Raw genomic sequence first — 19,178 nt, forward strand, 5'->3', positions numbered from 1 at the left:
GGAATTGGTTTGAGGCGGGTCCCTTTCAAACACCATTTCCTGGCTGCTGTGCAGACCACTTTTGTGCAAGTTGAGGGCTCTCACAGTAGGTGATGTTCGCTCAAAGCAGAAGAATACGAAAATATGGGGGCAATAAAGTGTGACGACTCTACACCTGGCTGTTTTCAGCCTACTCGAAGAGCAATCAGGGAAACAAAAAGGGAAGACTCTGCCTGGAAAAGTCCTCACCCTTTATATCAGAATGTGCAGACACATTTACTTCCCACAGTTAACCAAACTGTAGTGCTCAGGAGGATTAACCACCAAAGGTCCTCATAAAACTTCTATGGTTTCTACAATTAGCTCTGCCTTCACTCTACCTCACTTCAGTCTCCTCTCTTCAGATTTAGGAATGCAGACAATACACTTTCACTGAATGTAGAACTGTATCCCATTTTCCGTCTTGTGCCATTATAAACTTGAGGTAATCCAGCATGGATCCCACTGGTCCCAGCAATCAGGCTCTCACCATCACATGGAGTTTTGTTTAAGCCTCTACACCAAACACATGCATGCATTCAATATAAATAAGAAATGACAGCACAAAGATCTGGGTGTTACATTTAAGGAGCACTTTTTCATTAGTGGGGCCAGTAGGCCGCACACCCCGCTGGAACTGAAAAAAGACCTTTGCAGGATTATTAATCCATAACAATCTGTGAACTGCCACCTCCACTTTATGTCAACAACCCGGGACATGGGCAATAGCCCCAATTCAACACAGAGGGCAGGTGGTACTGGATCTCTGCATCATGGATAGGCCTAGGCCTCGGCCTCAGTGCACCTTCTTTCTTAATAGGACAGGTAGGCCGACAAAAAGTCAGGATACCGATTTACCATGAAGGAGACGTCGAGGCCCCAATCCTCCTCATAGTATAACCCATTTTTGTTAGATACAAAAGAAAGACCTAGGTTCCTCGTTATTATGCCAGAGAAAAAAAGGAAATGGATTAATCCTTACCAAAAGAAATGACTGGAGTTTAAATGATGTGCACACTCCTATATGTGCATTGTGAACAATATGCTGCCTTCATAGGGATGACGAGTTATATGTAAAGGAACTAATTCTGAAACTCTTTGATGGTCATTAGCAAATATCCACACTCCTCTTCAATTACTAGCTACAGAAATAGCAAACAAAATGATCAACCATGCAAGACAAAATAAATATTTCTTTCCACAAGCCATTATCGCAAAAAGCATGCCACAGTGTAGGTAGAACATTCATTCTAGTTCATAATCTCATTGTGTACAGTTTTTCAATTTCAAGAGCAACTGCAATAACTACATTCCCTTTCTTTCAGTTTGAAACAGGTAAAATTGAAGATGGTACATTCGGTTTAACTACGTAATACGCTTGCATGCATAGGTGTTAATAGTAAATGTTAAGATATCATGCATTTTTATATCCTACCACATAGTTGGGTGAAAGGCTTGTTCTGAAAGTACCACTGTTAGGGTATGCTGGAGGATTGGCCATTGTGACAAGTGCTTCTTGCTTTTTTGCACACTGATTCTCATTCAGTTGCCTATTTAGCCATGTAATAACTGCAAAGAAATATCAATACAAATTCAGAAAAGAAGAAAGACATTCATTTGTAATATCAAAGTAAGGATGACTGAAAAATCTACATACATCTATAGTGGGACTTTGGGTTCAGATTTTTTTTTTTTTTTTAATAACGCCACAAATCAAATCCGAAATGACAATGAACGAAAAGTATTATTTTCCATTTGGCAAGGAAGAACAATTCCTTTCCGTTTAATGGTGGGTAGCTTTTTATAGAAAATAAGAAAAGCCCCCACCTAAACTAGGTTTATAATTACTAGATGAGACAAAGGTTTCATGTAAACATCATTTTGCAGAGCGTTCTCCTTTAACATGCTCTCATTGTGCATACATTTTTCTGCCATTTTACTACTACACAGAAACTCAATAATTTCATTTTAAAATGCACTGAAAAGAAGCACATTTTTCACCACAAGATGAAAATGCTAAGTTAACAAACTCTCTTTCTGCATCATGCAAGAATTCAAAAAACTAATTAAAACCAAAGCCCTGTAACATACCCGTAATCAGAACAGCAAGCCCCTTATCTTACTTATCCTAAGCTCCAGTTTCCTTTTTTTGCACACATAAGTACTTTTTCTATTAACCTATTGTGTATGGGCTGGTATGCAGGAGAAAAGAGTACTGATGGTGCTCATTGGTAATGTACGACAACTAACTTTATTTCATTAGTCTTAAGGCTGCTAGACGCCTTGGCTTCCCTTCCTCGTAACCGAGTAGCAACTGTAAAATCCTAAGTGCCAGGGTCTCAAAGAAGCGCAAGCACTACTCTCTCCCCTCCCCTGGCAGTGGGTTGTTTTGCCCGAGTTCCTGGAGACCTTGACCAGGTGCCCAGAAGGGGCACACTTCTGCACGCTCGTGATAGAATGAGATTAAGAACCTGAACAGTATCTGAATGCTTTTGAGAGCACAGGAAGCATCCTTAGCAGTTAGACTGTGGCTCACATGAAGTGTGCAGAAACCCCAAGTCAGAGCTAGGGCATTTTTCAGATTTACAATTTTAATTTAAAAGACCACTCCAATATTGTGCATTGTGCTACATATCCACATGTAAACCTATTGTGTCAACCACTACTTTGTGTCCACTCCTTGTCATTCTAGAGGCACAGTGTGTGTTGCCTTGCATCCAACAGGAACAGGTACAGACTATTCACAGGACAGTGAAGACTGTCAACTTAAACTCATGTGGTAAGTTGTAAAACTATGAAATAATTGCATCAGAGGGTGACTCACACGAGAGCTTCAAAGGTAGGGTCCTTATGGAAGAACGAGGCAAAGGTACCAATGGTCCTATGCAAATTAGGTCCATCTGATACCATGATGCATATAGTATCAAGATGCCCTAGGATCATCCATGGTGGCACAATTCCCACTCACCAAAAGGATGTCCTGCATACAACTTGTGATTGCTCTGGACATGTTAATAGAGTGCATGCTGACAGATGCCTTTGGTAGACTGCACACATCTTTAGCAGAAAGCCCAGTCGGACAATTCCCAATCTCTGATAATTCAGCCCAGTGTACTTTGTGGTGTAGCCTGGTCTAAGTCCAATAAGGCCTGTGTAATGTGATTACGCACTGCATAAACCCTTAGAGGATGCACAATGGAAGAGAGGAAGCTGTTGGTTCTGGGTTTGGTCAGGAAGACTAGATACACCCCATGTCTGCAAGCTGAATACCATCCTTGAGCGTACCTGACCATTTCCACAAAAACCTTACAATGCCCTAAAATATCTAGGTCGGGAACCGCTGATTTGCCAAATACTACACATCAGAAATAAAGAACAAGGTAATAAACATTTAAAATGAAAAGTAAGGAATAAATGCTGGATATTGCTGCCATGCCATGGCCAAGATCCTAGTGTATGCAATGTGGAGGCGAAAGTCTCAAAGAAGGCTCAATAAACAGCCTTTTGCATAAGTGACAATAAGCTTCAGGGAACACATTGCTCCTGCAGAAGAGGGTGGACTTAAGTAGACAAAGTGGAGGAGAGGGAGCTTGTTCATTGTAAAGCTTATTGAATCAAGAGCACCATTTTTATTAAACGAAAAAAAAAAGAGTATTCCAGACTTCAGACTTGTGATGTATCTTAGTTCAATAGATTGCCAGTTTATCATATAACCAGCATTTAAAGATTAAGGGCATCAACCTACATAAAACATGCTATTTTCAAGTGACTGATTGGTTCACCTAGACACGAAGGACGCTCTGACAGTTCCGATGTCCTTCCCTTTGTCACTACCAGCAATTCATTCAAGAGGGTCAAAGTGCATCCATCTCACTTTTGTTCTTTCATTGGCCACTTGGTGCTTTGTCTTACTGCTCAATCCCAGTAGAGAAAGCAGTAAGGACTCAGGGCAGAATGTGAATTTATTTGTACAACATAATTTTCATGTTTCAATAAAGGGAGAGCAGGCAGGTTTGCAACGCCAGACAATGACCTTGCTACATCATTCTTGTTTTCATATGAACTGAAAGAAATATGTACCATATCCAAATAAGATGATGGAGCTTCTTGGGTATTTAGTAGAAACAGTGAGGTGCCATGTTGAGGGGAGCCGCCATTTTGGATCTCCGTGCAAGAGAATGCTCGCTATAGGGAAGCAGGAGGTATCTCTTGGAGAGCTGCCCTGAATTGTCGGCTTCCAGTCTTCGATTCATGCCAATTCTCTTGCTCCACGAGGACCGAAGCTAAAACATCTCTGACAATGAAAGTCAAGTACTGAGAGACCACCCTTGGAGTTGTATGACGGGACAGAGTTGTAGTGGTGGCTATAAAATATGGAAATGTAAATTGTTGTTCCTTGTTTATAAAGCATACTACTGACTAAGTGATGGAGTCAGACAGCAACTGTTTTGAATAGTGGTATTTCTATATTCGCTCATTTATTTCCTGAAAATGGTCTAATCAGTAGCTATCCCAGCAAATAAACTGTCTGAAGCTACTAGCAAGGGTGTTTAGGTGGGGTAAAGTGCAGTGCTATATTCTGCTCATGATTGAGAACATACTGTCAAATACCATATGTAAATGAACCGGGAGGCAGGATGGCCTTGGCATACCTGGTGAAATGCTTCTTTCACTATTGTCTGGACTTCTATATTTTGATGCAAGCAAAGTTCTGTCAAGTTTAGTCAATTACAGAGACAGAATACCTTCAAGGTTAGTAAATTTTGAAGACTTGTGGTTGGAAATACAGCTTACAGGGGCAGGCAATCATCAAATCTGAGTGCTGAAAAGAACAGATTGTTTTTAGGTTCAATTCCCAGTTGGCGAGTTAATTCAGCAGCAGGCATGAATTTTTTGGGCAACAGAAGACAGAGTTACAACGATGCTTCCCTCCATTCCTTATGATTTCAAGTGTAAATGAATAGGTTTGCCATCAAAATATAACATTAGCTCTGATCACACCTTTGTGGAGGGCATAACCTTCGTTCCACTTCTGCAAGAACTTTGTACATAATTTTAATTTTTTTCCCTTCAGTTCGCTATGTTCTTAATAATCTAAAGGACCTTCGGAGTCTTTTTGGTGTTGTATGATCTTCTGACAGTAAGGGCATGGATAGTTTCAGGGTACATCCTCTGAAGGAGGGCGAGGAGCTCATGAAAGTCTCTTGGGTTCTTTGAAAAACCATTGACCGTGCTCAGACCTACCTATAGATTTTTAAAGTCCCAGATAAAACAGTACTTTAGGATATCTCAGACTTTTATCTACTCACAAGGTGGTTGATGAATTAGACTGTTTCTTTTAAAGGGTTGTAGGACATTTGTTTAGTCTCACCTCCAGTAAAAGAGCTGCTGACATTTGAGTGCTTGACATTTCAGCAGGTCATTCAACTGGAAGGTGTTTCGAATGCGATTCTTAGGTACGTATGTCACATTCAGCAATGTGATTCCCATAGCAGAGGGTTAGACTGGAGGGTATCGTGTATTCTTAGGACTGCTCAGTGACTCTTCGCCGAGAAGTTTATTTTAAAATTTAAAAAAAATCTATTGGCTTTGAAAGTTACCGATAAACTTAAACAAGCATAATGTGAGCCAATGGGTCTTGATATGGAATCACAATCCTTGTCAGCAAAAGAAAAAGAGGTAAAGGATATCACAATTCTAGAAACAAATTATCCAACCCATTCTCTGAAATCAAAAGCATGTTTATTTATAACAGGCAGTAAACTCTTTTATACATGTGTACAGCTTTGACAGAGAAAGACTATTGTGCACCAATTGTTGTCAAAGGGTTGTTTTTAGTGGTGTGATCATGAAATAGAACGAGATGGATAAAGTTACAATCATAGCCATCCCAAACTAAGCACTTCCCCCCCTCATGCTTGTTGCAATATATGGATAGGGCCAACCCTGGATGTGGTGAACTGCCAAGAAAAAAGCTGTGAGTAGCTCTACAGGCCCTAAATCAGACAAACTGCATAAAGTAATGGTTGTCATCCTTCTCCAACAAATCCAGTAGAAAATGGAACTAAATACTGGTGTCAACACACCCTGCCACTACCCTCAGATAGCAATGCACTGCAAATAGCAAGTTCGCCAGGTGCAGCTGCGAGTCAAAAGCATGCATCCGAGTGGGAGGCATACAACTGAGAAAGGCAGCAACAGGGAGCAATGGTCTAATTTGAAGAGTGCCTCCCACAACAAGCTGGGAAGATGATAGAAGAAGCTACAAGTCTACCATTTTGGGAGCATACAAGTGAAAATGCCCACTACTGAGAACAATGCAAGGGAAATAGGAAGGGGTAATGGAAGAGTTTAAAGGGCGAGAATTGGGAGACATAATAGCCAAATGAAATTGCAAAGACAGTAGGAGCAATAAAAGGATATCACATAATGTTAGCCACTGTGGCCTGACATAAAATTTCAAAGAGAGTAGAGACAGCAGGAGAAGGGTTAGTTTACTCAAATGAAAACTATTTACAAGGACTGTTATCGATTGTTTTTCCTAACATCTGACCTGGTCCCACTAATTAAGCAATGTTTTCCAGCTCAAAAAGAGGGAGTAAAGTTGAACAAGAGGATTTCCCCCCAAAGAGTGAATTCCAAAGAGATGAAATGCAGTTTGTGCTTCCGAGAGGCAGTGTCCCCTGTTGAACATGCCCTCATGTAACTGTTCAATGAACTGATCAAACAGTCCAGGATAGAGTCTGCACAGAGGATGTTTGTGACTGAATGTACCACAGGAGCACAGAAAATGAAAATCACTGGACTTGGGAAGTTAAAATCAGAAGTAATGAAGGCGAATGGGCCCCATGGAGATTTTAAAGAGGATTGAGAGGCAAATGAGGCAGGAGTGGAAGATGACGACATTCACTTGGTTCATGCAAAACCGGTTTGAAATATACTAAACCTTGCTCAAGAGACCCCAGAAGCGGAGGGTCGTAGGGCTTTACCACTTTAAAAAGGAGTGGACTCCGAGATGGTAAATAACCAATGATCACAACAAACGAGGGTGCTGATAAGGTAAATAATCCATGACAGAGCACAAAGGAAGAAAAATCTTTCAATGGTTTCTGCCATTTCCTGATGTCACCCAGGCAACGAAGAAGCAAAAAGCTAATTAATTGGATGGTTGCAAGAGATTAGGTGCTAGAAAATAATTCATTTTTTCACATAGGCAAGCTATCATGGTTATTTCGGCGTTCATAGCCTTTGCGGTCTCCTTCACTATTGGGTGAGAACATGAATCCTCTAAAGGTTTTTTTCTCCAGTCACATAAAGTAGGGTTAATGGGGAGTAAAGCATAATGGGCATCCTCTAACAGCAGCAGAGCATCTTAAGCATCTGCAAATTAATTGTGTCCAATTCTCATAAAGAATGTCAACTTTGGTAAAAGGCCAACTAAAGTACAACCCAAGGGTGTGCAAAAAGGTCAGCACTGCTTTACTTAGGTACCACTAAAGTGGCCAAAATACAGCCTGCTGAAAATCAAAATTCCTTCCCATTTGTACTCCCTTTTTGATTCAGTGCTAACTGGAAAACATTACTGTTGAAGGATCAGATCCTAAGATGAATGGTTGATTTACACAGCAAAGACAATATCTCACCCTGCTTCTTAAGAGAAAACATTGCAGCAGCATAATCCATTACTACCTAATCAACTTTTCCCAGGGCAGTAAGAATAATAGTAAATGGCCGGAAGCACTTGTTTCAATTGTCTCTGCAATACATTTTGCAGTTATATTGACAAAGATTTGTAGGAACTCTACTGTAACAAGCCAGAACCTGAAAACTGTCCCTTTCATAGGAGTGACTCGAAGATACATAGGTTAACAGGCTCCAGTATCTGACTGGTATTTTCTATGTTTCTGGACTGAGATTTTACAGAACTAATTTGGTTTTGTGCCAGATGCCTGTGTAGTTCCTTCAGAGTGAAAGCCGAATCGATAAGTCCATAGATAAATCAAAGATATGATATGGCATGGTTGAAAGAGGACACCATCTATGAGTCTCTACAAATTCCACACTAAAGTAGTATGCTCGTAGAACAATGAGCGGAAGGTGACTGTTTTGTATAGTCAACTAACATAACCCCTGAAGTCCAACAGGAGTTAACTGTGAAGGGTACACATGTTGATAATGTCAATCTACAACAGTAGAAACCTAGAGAGAAAACAAAGTGCAATGGTATTTTTTCAATAGTTGCTTTAAAGGAAGAAACAAAAAAAACGGATCCTCGTATACTGGACACAAATTCAGCATTCAGCCGATCTTAATCATGTAATTTTACATAGGTTTAGTACACAAAACATACAGAGTAAAGATACAGGATTTAAAATCAAATGGCATAAAGTTCATAAGTACATAACAAACATTAACAAAAGACAAGAATTGATGCAGACCGGCAACGTTTTCGAATGTAATACCAGTTCTTTTTCTTGGATTAAAAAACATGAATTGTTTTTTATGTTTACCAATAATGGTCCTTTAGTGACATGTAGATTTTAGTTAATTATCACAAAAAGGAGGTGGTGGCACATATCTAATTTTTCACATGTAATTCACTTTTGTATTAATTCTGGTCTTTTGTTAATGTCTGTTATGTATATGAACTTTATGTGATTTGTCTTTCACCCTTTTGGTGCGAAGCCTTTTCCCCCTAGAATGCTATGCCCTCTTTTGGCTATTTGGGGTAGTTCACACTTAGGGCTCCATAGCATTTTTTCCACATCAGGTTTGCAAGCCAAGTTTGCGCCATTTTTTCCAAGATCCTGGGGATACTAAAGGTACCCAGGGTTTATAAGTTCTCCTGGAGGGGATCGAGAAAATAGCCAACACAAAGCTAAAGTTGGGGGAAATGGGGAAAAAAAGCTTATTAAAAAAGTGTATGTATGTCCCCCTAAAAATTGTATCAATAAAAGGTTTGCTGTGCTAACGTAACCATAGTTCCAGCTTTCAGGAACATGCACAGCTGGGGGAAAAAAACGTTTTCATATTTCCAGGAGGTAGCCCAGCTTTACTATTTTTTGTGCTTTCAACCGTCTTCTACGTTTGTGGTGGGAACAGGTGTGAAACTCTTGGGTGAACCTGAAAGCTATAGGTTTCTGAAAAGTAACCACAATTCTGAATTCAACAAGGGGTCATTTGTTTAAATCCCTCAAGGTTCTCACAATAAAACGAACTGTTAAGTTGAAAAAAATAAAATGAAAACTTGACGGAAACAACAGCCATTTTGACAATGTTTTTATCTATAAATTCCTGTCACGATGAGCGATATACAAAAGCATTATACGTTTATGTCTGCTAGACCCTTCCAGTCACTGTGATAGATTATATATATAGGATTTGAAGGTTGTACAAGAACCAGGGGTATCCAGAGCCAACAACTGAGGTGCACCTTACTATGTAAAATACACAAGAGTGAAAAATAGGTCTGAAGGAAACCCATGTATTTCTGAGATACTGAGTTTAGGCACATTGCTTATTTGTACATCTCTGAATTTGTGGGTACTGTGGTGCCGGGACAATGAAGGGCCCACCGCATGCTGGCTAAGCTTAGGGCGCATAAAGACATACGCTACTCTCGGTGCCAGTGCCGGAAGTAACCCCGGAGCAGGTTCTTTCCGTTTATTTATTTCCCCGCAGGTCACGCCTGGCCTGCGGATGACGTGGGTGCGTGCGTGTGTGTGTGTTTTTCCAGAGCAGTCAGGAACACACGAGCGCTAACCACTACAGGTACCAATCCTAGTATGCGATTTAGACCGCATTTCTCAAAAAGTCTTCTTTCTTCCAAACTGGTTTCCAATTGGAAGGCACAAATGCAACGAAATAGAATTGGTAATAATATATGTTCTACTATACTGTGTTCCCACATATCTCCTGATAAAAACGGTATCTCACTCTCTTAGGTATGCTTAATGCATGCGACAGGGGAAAAACCTGAAACGCAACATGGACATATCACATGTTTCCTCGGACATGGACCCCTTTTTTTTTTTGCAATGTGGGTATCCCTGGATTTTGATCACTCGCGGAGCAGTCACTTACAGCACCTAGTAAACCTGCACATTTTTGACAATTAGTTAACCGGGGGAAATCCAGAATGGGGGGAGACTTGTGTGGCTCTGACAAGGTTTTCATACCCAGAAGCCCTTGCAAACCTCACACTGACTTCCCCAAAAATAAACGGAATAAAATAAACACATTTTCCTAACATTTCTGTAATAGAATGTTCTGGGACGTGCGGGGAGCCAGATATTTCCTACCATCTAGAGCTCTCCCAAGTCTCCCGATTAAAATGATACTGCTCTTGTGAGGGTAGGCCTTTAGAACACGACAGGGAAGGGCCCTAATTGCAACATGGACATCGAATTTTTCAACTAAACACTGACCCTTTATTTGCGATGTGGGTAGCTGTGTCTTTGCTCAGCCGGCACACAGGGAAACTGAGCAAACCTGCAAATTTTTTAAAAACTTAACACCCAGGGGAATTTAGGGTGGGATGACTTGCATGGTTTTCATACCCAGAACAACTTGCAAGGCTCAAACGTACAAAAAAGAAAATGTCCTCTAATTTGTGATGGAAAATTTTGGAATCTGCGGGAAGCCACAGGTTTCGTACAACCTAGCATTCCCCCAAGTGTCTATATACAAATAACAGTCACTTGTGTGGGTGGGCATAGCCCACGACATGAAAGGGACAAAAAACACAACGCAGAGACCTCAACATTTCCCATCAAAACCGGACCTGATTTGGCGATGGTGGTAGTGGTAGTATTCGGGTCCAGACTTGGCTGCCACCCAGGGAAACTTCCCAAACTCAAACATTTCTGAAAACTAGACACACAGGGTAGTCCCGGGTGGTGTGTCTTGTGTGGATCCTACAATGTTTTCTTACCCACAATGCTCTGCAAACCTAAAGCTTGGCCTAAAATTGTGCACATTCCTTGCATTTATGTCAAGTAAAATGCCTGAATCTGGAGGGATCCACAAAATGTTGACCACCCAGCACCACCCTCATCCCCTGCCCCCCACCTCCACTTGTCCCGATAAAAACGCTACCACATTTGTGTAAGAAATTGGGTTGTTGGTAGACTTGAGCGTGAGCACTGGTCAAGCAGCAACCACAATCAAATGTCAGGGTGAGGCACAAGCCAATTCTAAATTAGCCTGTGCTCAACCCTCTGGTAGCTTGGCACAGAGCAGTCAGGCTTAACATAGAGGCAGTGTGTAATGTATTTGTGCAACACTTCAATCAGTAATAAAGTCAAAACACCACACAAAAAGGATTCCACGCCAAGTTAGAAACATTGAACTTTCTTTATTAAATAAAACAAGACCAAAACAAGAAAAATCAAATCAGTAGAACCAGATATATACAATGCTAAAGATTTTAGTGACAATAACACCAAAAAACACAAAGCACCAAATGTGGATATCTGGTTGCCCTGTACTGGGACAATGTCATAAGTAGAGGCCGACCGTGATGAAGTGCGGGCTGCCTACAGGGACCTAGGTAGGCCAGCTGAACAAAGTACCTTAAATCCTGGTTTATGAAGCGATGCGAGGATCTGTGAAGCTGCACTACGGAGCCAAAGCGATGAGTCTGTTCCGAGGTGTAGCGAGGCTGGTGATGTGAAGTCAGGTATTGAGGATGCGTTGCCCGGTTGGGGTGATGCATTGGCTCCGATGAGCTGCGAGGCGGAGTTTGATGTTGTTGTTGAGGCTTCAGTCAATAAGCGATGCGAGGGCCTTTGACGAGGATGTTTGTGCAGCGGGAGGTTTGAAGAGGTTGCAGGGGCGACAGGTTTAATCCATCGGCTACACTGGATCCACAGAGGCTGGTTGGTTGAGCATCTTATGCCTACTTCCAAGGGTCCAGGACTAGGGGAGGTACCACTTGGCAGGTTAGACTCACAAATGGCAGAGTCCAGGTGCAGGAATAAGGGTGGTGGAGGTCTGTTGTGTCCCTGAGACTTTAGATCAGGAGGCCAGCCAACTAGCCCTTAGAATCTTAAAACTACTCTGGGTTCTGGGTAAAGAGATACATGCCCTGTCCTTCTCACCCAGGCAAGAGGGCAGCAGGTTAGCACAGCAGGGCAGCAGTCCTTCATAGCAGAAGTCCAGCATATTGGAGGTCCTTTCAGCAGAACAGCAGTCCTTCTTCCTGGCAGAGTATCCACAGGTCCAAAAGAGTTGGTGTCGGAGGTCCAGTATTTATACACAATTGTCCCTTTGAAGTGGGGAGAAGCTTCTAGAGGATGGCCTTTGAAGTACACTGGTGCCCTGCCTTCCTTGCCCTGGCTCCAGACTAACTACAGGGTGTATGCAGCCCTTTGTGCAGAAACAGGACACAGCATATTCAGGTGTAAGTTGGGTTGGGCCCAGTTCCTCTCTTCCATCCTGCCAGTGATGGCCCATCCAATCACACCTATGCTCCCCATTTTTGTGTGGCTGTCTAGGATGAGTACACCAAGCCGAACGGTCAACTACATCCAGTCATGTGACCCAGAAACCGGCTTCAGGCACCAAATGAATAATGCAAGAAAATGCTAACTTTCTAAAAGTGGCATTTTTTAAAGTTCTAATTTATAATCCAACTTCACCATAAGCTTGGAAGTTGATGTCTTTTTCATTACAATTCCAAAGACCCCAACAATGCACTGGTTACCTTCTCCCATTTGGAAATGACACTTATTAAATGTAATAAGGTAACTCTAATGTTATCCTATGGGAGAGTTAGGCCTGGCAGTAGTAAAAAACAAATGTAAGAGTTTTTCACTATCAGTGCATGTAAAACGTGAAAGTACATGTCCTACTTTTTAAATACATTGCACCTTGCCTTCTGCTCTGTCAAGTGCCTACCCTAGCGGTGACATATGTATTAACAAGCATTGGAAATGCAATAGGTCTCGCATCAGAAAAGTTGGAGCTATTGGTCTTGTAAATGTAATAATTTTTTAAGTTATGTTTATGTTTTTATAATAGCAAATGTATTAATTTTGTTATTGTAAATGCTAATATTTATAGAATTTGCAAATGTGACACCTATAGCATTATTTAACATCTTTTTGTGACATTTGTAATAAAGCTTGAAACATTGAGAGAACATATTTGAACAAGTGGTGCTGTGGTGGTGCTGAGTGATGCTGTGGTGGTGCTGTGGTGGTGCTGTGGTGGTGTTGTGGTGGTGTTGTGGTGGTGCTGAGTGGTGGTGCTGAGTGGTGGTGCTGAGTGGTGGTGCTGAGTGGTGGTGCTGAGTGGTGGTGCTGAGGGGTGCTGAGGGGTGCTGAGGGGTGCTGTGGGGGTGCTGAGTGATAATGTGGTGGTGCTGAGTGATGCTGTGGTGGTGCTGAGTGATGCTGTGGTGGTGCTTAGTGGTGCTGAGTGATGCTGGGGTTGCGCTGAGTGATGCTGTGGTGGTGCTGAGTTGTGCTGTGGTGGTGCTGAGTTGAGCTGTGGTGGTGCTGAGTGGTGCTGTGGTGGCGCTGAGTGATGCTGTGGTGGCGCTGAGTGATGCTGTGGTGGCGCTGAGTGATGCTGTGGTGGCGCTGAGTGATGCTGTGGTGGCACTGAGTGATGCTGTGGTGGCGCTGAGTGATGCTGTGGTTGCGCTGAGTGATGCTGTGGTTGCGCTTAGTAATGCTGTGGTGGTGCGGAGTGGTGCTGAGTGATGCTGGAGTTGCGCCGAGTGATGCTGTGGTGGTGCTGAATGGTGCTGTGGTGGTGCTGAGTGATGCTGTGGTGGTGCTGAGTGGTGCTGTGATGGTGCTGAGTGATAATGTGGTGGTGCTGAGAGGTGCTGTGGTGGTGCTGAGTGGTGCTGTGGTGGTGCTGTGGTGGTGCTGTGGTGGTGCTGTGGTGGTGCTGAGTGATGCTGTGGTTGTGCTGAGTGATGCTGTGGTTGTGCGGAGTGATGCTGTGGTTGTGCGGAGTGATGCTGTGGTTGTGCTGAGTGATGATGTGGTGATGCAGAGGGCAGAAAGGCACAAAAAACTAGTCTAACAGAGGGCATGGAAATTCAATGAGGACTTTCCAGGTGGCATATGGACTCATAAGTACAGCACACAGAAAGTTAACAACACAAAAGGGTTCCAGGAACCAGAACTCACAATATGGCACGAATGAGATACAAAAGTACAGAAAAAGCACCCAACCACTTTGATGAAAGCAAATAGAGTATATGAATTAAATACACACGGGACATACAAATGGGAGGAATAGAAGTAAGAAAGCAAGCCCAAGTGAAGTATGTTTGTCTTGAAAGGTTAAGGGAATGGACAGAATTGTGATCCTTGTCCGCTGCCAAATTGCATGTTTCGTGGATGGGCTTGACTATGAACACACAAGCGAATCGACAAGCAAACCGGATCACCCCCATGTCAACAGCCAGGTTAATAGGAAAAATGAATACTCTACTCAGAAGCCAGCATTGTAGGGCTAAAATAGAATCCCTGGCAAGGTGCACAGTGATTTAAGCAGATGGTAAAAAGACAAGCAAGTGTAAGTACAGGCTGATATCAGCTGGTAAATCCCTAGATGTTAATTACTCTTGCGTGCTGCTACTAGAGAACATGCTCGTTGCTGTGGATGTCTGTTAACACGTCATCTGATGTTTGCAAGGCATTGTGGAGGCATAGAGAGAGGCTTTACACAAGGAGAGCCCTTGCCCCCATTAAAAGGTGCAGGATTCACAGGAATCCAACCATGGCAAGGTGCCTGAACAATATGACGGGGGCATAACACCACGTGCTCTGAGTTGCATTAAACAAATCAATGAATTCTGGGACTTGCAGTTTTTGTTGGATTAAATTAAACCAACTTAACTAAGAAACATTATAACAATGATTTATACAAAAGGCGAGCGCTGCAACCGATGTCTTCCGAACAGCGAGTGATTTGATAATGCAGAACAAGGAATTATTTTAGTATCCAGTCAGGAGGGGGGTCATTTCAAACGAGCAAAGCCGAGAGGTTTGGCTTTTGTTGAAGAGATTGGTACAGTGCAAATGTGTAGAACGGATACAATTTGGGAATTTTTTTACTTTATATCCTTGATGCAGTACATTGCAGAATACGAGAAGCAGTGTACGTCAAACGGTGTAAATATTTTAAAGAAACGTTAAGGCCAAAGATGCATGGCATGGATTTCGGGAACAAACTTCACTATGTTCATCCTTCATTACTGACATGGACATATTATTGGACAACCAAGAAACAGCCTTGAGAACAAGCGTTCATGTGAAGCAGGGGAGGGGGGGAAATGCGAGACAGAAAGTACCACTGGCCGGCCGTGGGCAGTGAATAATTAGGGGAGGAGAAATGCCCGAGACCGAGCGAGCGCATGCTGGGGGAAGCTTCAGAAGCCAGTGGGAGGGAGTCTGATTGCTTTGATGTGGGCGCAGATGGTGCCTGTGGTGGGAAAAGCGCGTGCGTACAGCACACAGAAAGTTAACAACACAAAAGGGTTCCAGGGACCAGAACTCACAATATGGCACGAATGAGATACAAAAGTAGAGAAAAAGCACCCAACCACTTTGATGAAAGCAAATAGAGTATATGAATTAAATACACACGGGACATAAAAATGGGAGGAATAGAAGTAAGAAAACAAGCCCAAGTGAAGTATGTTTGTCTTGAAAGGTTAAGGGAATGGACAGAATTGTGATCCTTGTCCGCTGCCAAATTGCATGTTTCGTGGATGGGCTTCACTATGAGCACACAAGCGAATCGACAAGCAAACCGGATCACCCCCATGTCAACAGCCAGGTTAATAGGAACAAGTTAAAAAAAATAAAAGGAGAAACGCGAGACACGGCCTGGCGGCCGTGAAAGTTGAAAGGGGGGAGGAGAAACGCGAAGTGAAGGGAATAATTAGAAGAGGAGAAATACCTTCCTGAGGCCAAGCGCACGCAGGGGGAGGCGCGCGCTGGACAGGGAGAGGGTGGGAGGACTTAAAGTGAAGAGCCAATGAAAGAACTTAAAAAAAGTGCATGTGGCGAGAATGCGCGTCCTTGTGTTCACATGAACTGCATTAAATCGCCCGATGGTTAAGTTCTGGTTAAGCCCCAATATCTCTCGCAAGCTCAATGCGCAAGCGCATTGACAGGCGAGACCTAAAAATGAAGATATGGGCCTGGCAAAAAGTTTACCTTGCCAGGTCGAAATGGCAGTTTAAAACTGCACACATAGCCTGCAATGGCAAGCCCGAGATATGTTTTAAGTGCTACCTAAGTGGGTTGCACAGTCAGTGCTGCAGGCCCACCAGAAGCATTTAATTTACAGGCCCTGGACATAGGTAGTGCCACTTTACCAGGGACCTACAAGTATAGCAGGGCTCGACAAATCCGAAAAATGGTACTAGTCCTGCAGGTCTAGTACCATGGAAAATACCCCCGACCTGACTCCAGCCACTTGACCTCAGTCTCTGAAAACGGAGCAAAAGTGACAAGATAACAAGATTTAAAGGCATGTTTATTGCTCATTTCCTTTGTGAGCAATAAAAATGCCTTTAACCACTTGGCTGCTAAGGGGTGTGCGAGGGGTTCCATTGACTTTCCATTGAAATCAATGGAAAGTCCATGACGAGTTACCCTTGTCATTAGCGCTGAAGGGGTTAAATCGTGTTATCTTGTCACTTTTGCTCTGTTTTTAAAGACCGAGGACAAAAGTTAGTTTGATTTCCTACTCGCCAGAAAGGGCGAGTAGGACCTAAAAATAGCTCGTCCTCATCCATTCTCCCTCGCAAATGCGAGCGGGCGAGTGGATTTGTCGAGCCCTGTATAGTAAATATGCCAATTAGGTATAAGTCAATCTAACATGTTTTAAGGAGCGAGTACAAGCACCTTAGCACAGGTTAGCAGTGGTAAAGTGTGCAAAGTCCTAAGGCCAGCAAAAACAAAGTCAGCAAAAACAGGAGGTCTGAAGGTGAAACATTAGGGTGAAAACGATGCCAGGGCTAACACGTAGCATTTTTATCGGGATGAGGGGGGTGGGTATTTGATCCCAGTGGGTTCATTGAATATACATCACACAATAAAAAAATGCACATTTTCCTAACATTTAAGGTTTGATGTAAACACAGCATTATGGGTAAGAAAGCGTGGAATGCCTCAGGTGTCTAGTTTTCATAAATGCCTGGGTTTGGGAGGTTTCACCAGATGGCAGCCAACCAGAGTCCTAAAAGTACAGCCATTCAACACAGAAGAGTAACAATATTGGGACTTAGCCACACTCTGCTACCCATATGTATTTTTTGAATATCAATTTGCCCTCTTGCCATAGGGAAGGGAAAGCTTTAGTCCCCAGAGGCGCAGAAGTTCTATTGCCCGTTCTGGGGTAGGAGTGTTGGCTCAATGCCAGAGTAGGTCACCCTATACTTTGTTTGTTTTGGTGCCATGCTGAAATAGGAGGTGTTTAGTGGCCTTTGTCACCGGGGTCAAATTTTGGGTGCAGAAATGCCACTATACAATAGGGATTCTCCCCTTTCCAATGACTCCTCCCCCATCTAGGTCAGTGCTTGGGGGGTCGAGATATGCTCTTGAGCACTAATATAATGAAAAGGAAATGAGAACCATTCTACTAATTTCAATTTCAGTGTAATGACGTCAATGCGCCATGTGCACCAATCGTCATTACAAATTTTTAAAAAAAACAAAAAGGCATCGGTTCCGGGCGTCTGAGAGGAACCTACCTCAAAACAAAAAGCACCATACATGAGGATCAATTCGTTACTTTTTTTGTTCCTACTTTAATGCAACTATTAAAAACACCTACACAAGGTTTGCTCTCTGATTTTCAACTATTCGTGGTCCAATCACCCGTTTTCTATGGACCCAACCCTATATCCCATATTTGGGATATTTGCTGTTCAAAATATAACAGTAAACAAATAATGATCAATATTATTCATTGATAGGATAAGGAAGAGTGCATTTATGAACTCTAGGCTCTGAAACACATGTGCATAACTTCAAACACCTGAGGTACAGTTGCATGGTAAAAAAAATTCCCACTACAGTGGTCAGGTTGGTGGATGCAATTTAGAGTGATCCAGGCCTTTCCATAAGAATCCTTAAGCATGCTTAATTAGGAACGCAGCCAGACTGTGCTGAAGCCACTACTGTACTCAATATTTCCTGTGCACTGCCTTTGAGCTTGGCTCCACCCCAGCTGCTTGTGACAACCATTGTGTGGGCAGCGTAGCAGCCAAGGAGACCAACAAGGCGGGAGCCAAGGCACAAGGGGAGGTGAGGATATCTGGGGATCCCAACAGGTCAAGTCAGCATCTACCAAGGTGGTGGCAAGCATAGATGGCCCCGGCAGATAGCTCTATGGTAAGGGTGGCGTATGGACTTCAGCAGTGACACTGGATACCCCCTTGGACTGTTCCTGACTTGGGCAGGGGATCAGACGGAGGGAGAATCATTCAAACTTTGGCCTTGTCCTCCCCATCGGCTTTTCCTCAACAGATGTCAGCGGAATGCAGTAACCTGAACCTCTAAGTGTACCCGGGTCTGCTGGAATATCACCTGCCTAGTGGCCACAAAGAAAGCATATGTGCACTGTGGTGGCTGAACAATAGCTCAAAAGGAGTGGCCCACCCCCTTGTTGAAGAAGACCCCTTGGCCAGGCTGGAAGAATATCACAAACGTGGGCTAGGTGCTGATCCAAACAAGACCAATTTTTGATGCCACTGGATCGGCCCACTGGTGTGTCTGGCTGTGATCTGAGTCCGAGTTGTGTGGTGGCAACTGCTGGGCAATGAGACAGCCCCATTTCATCCAAGAATACCACTGTGAGGATTGCTCCATGGAGCCACAACTATAAAGAAGCCCTGGAGCTCCCCAGGGTATACCGGACATCCCAGAACTATCAGACAGAATAAAGACGGACTAGTGCTGAATACAGGGAGCGCCTAATGGGGAAGCAAAAACCCACGGGCAGGCCTGAATGACTAGAATCTGAATAGCCATTTGTCAAGTGTGATGCGGTCACTCTAGCCCTGTGGTTAGAGTACGGCGACAGTACTAAGATGCTCATATGTGCTTAGAGATGGGCAAAAGCGCAAGCTCAGAACACCAAACTGGATACACATACAACACAGAAAATTCCAGCCACCACCT

The 19,178-nt window shown here is 43.1% G+C and overlaps 1 protein-coding gene across 1 annotated transcript in view; it reads right to left on the bottom strand.

Moving 5' to 3' along the window:
• SASS6 (SAS-6 centriolar assembly protein) overlaps positions 1-19,178 on the bottom strand; it is a 208,140-nt gene that overhangs the window by 51,945 nt on the left and 137,017 nt on the right. Inside the window, exon 13 of the mRNA XM_078644440.1 lies at positions 1,454-1,587. Coding sequence (XP_078500566.1) covers positions 1,454-1,587 — 134 coding nt within the window. The remainder of the gene's footprint in view (positions 1-1,453; positions 1,588-19,178) is intronic.

Source organism: Lissotriton helveticus, chromosome 1_1 (assembly GCF_964261635.1).
Source record: "Lissotriton helveticus chromosome 1_1, aLisHel1.1, whole genome shotgun sequence".
NCBI lineage: Eukaryota > Metazoa > Chordata > Amphibia > Caudata > Salamandridae > Lissotriton > Lissotriton helveticus.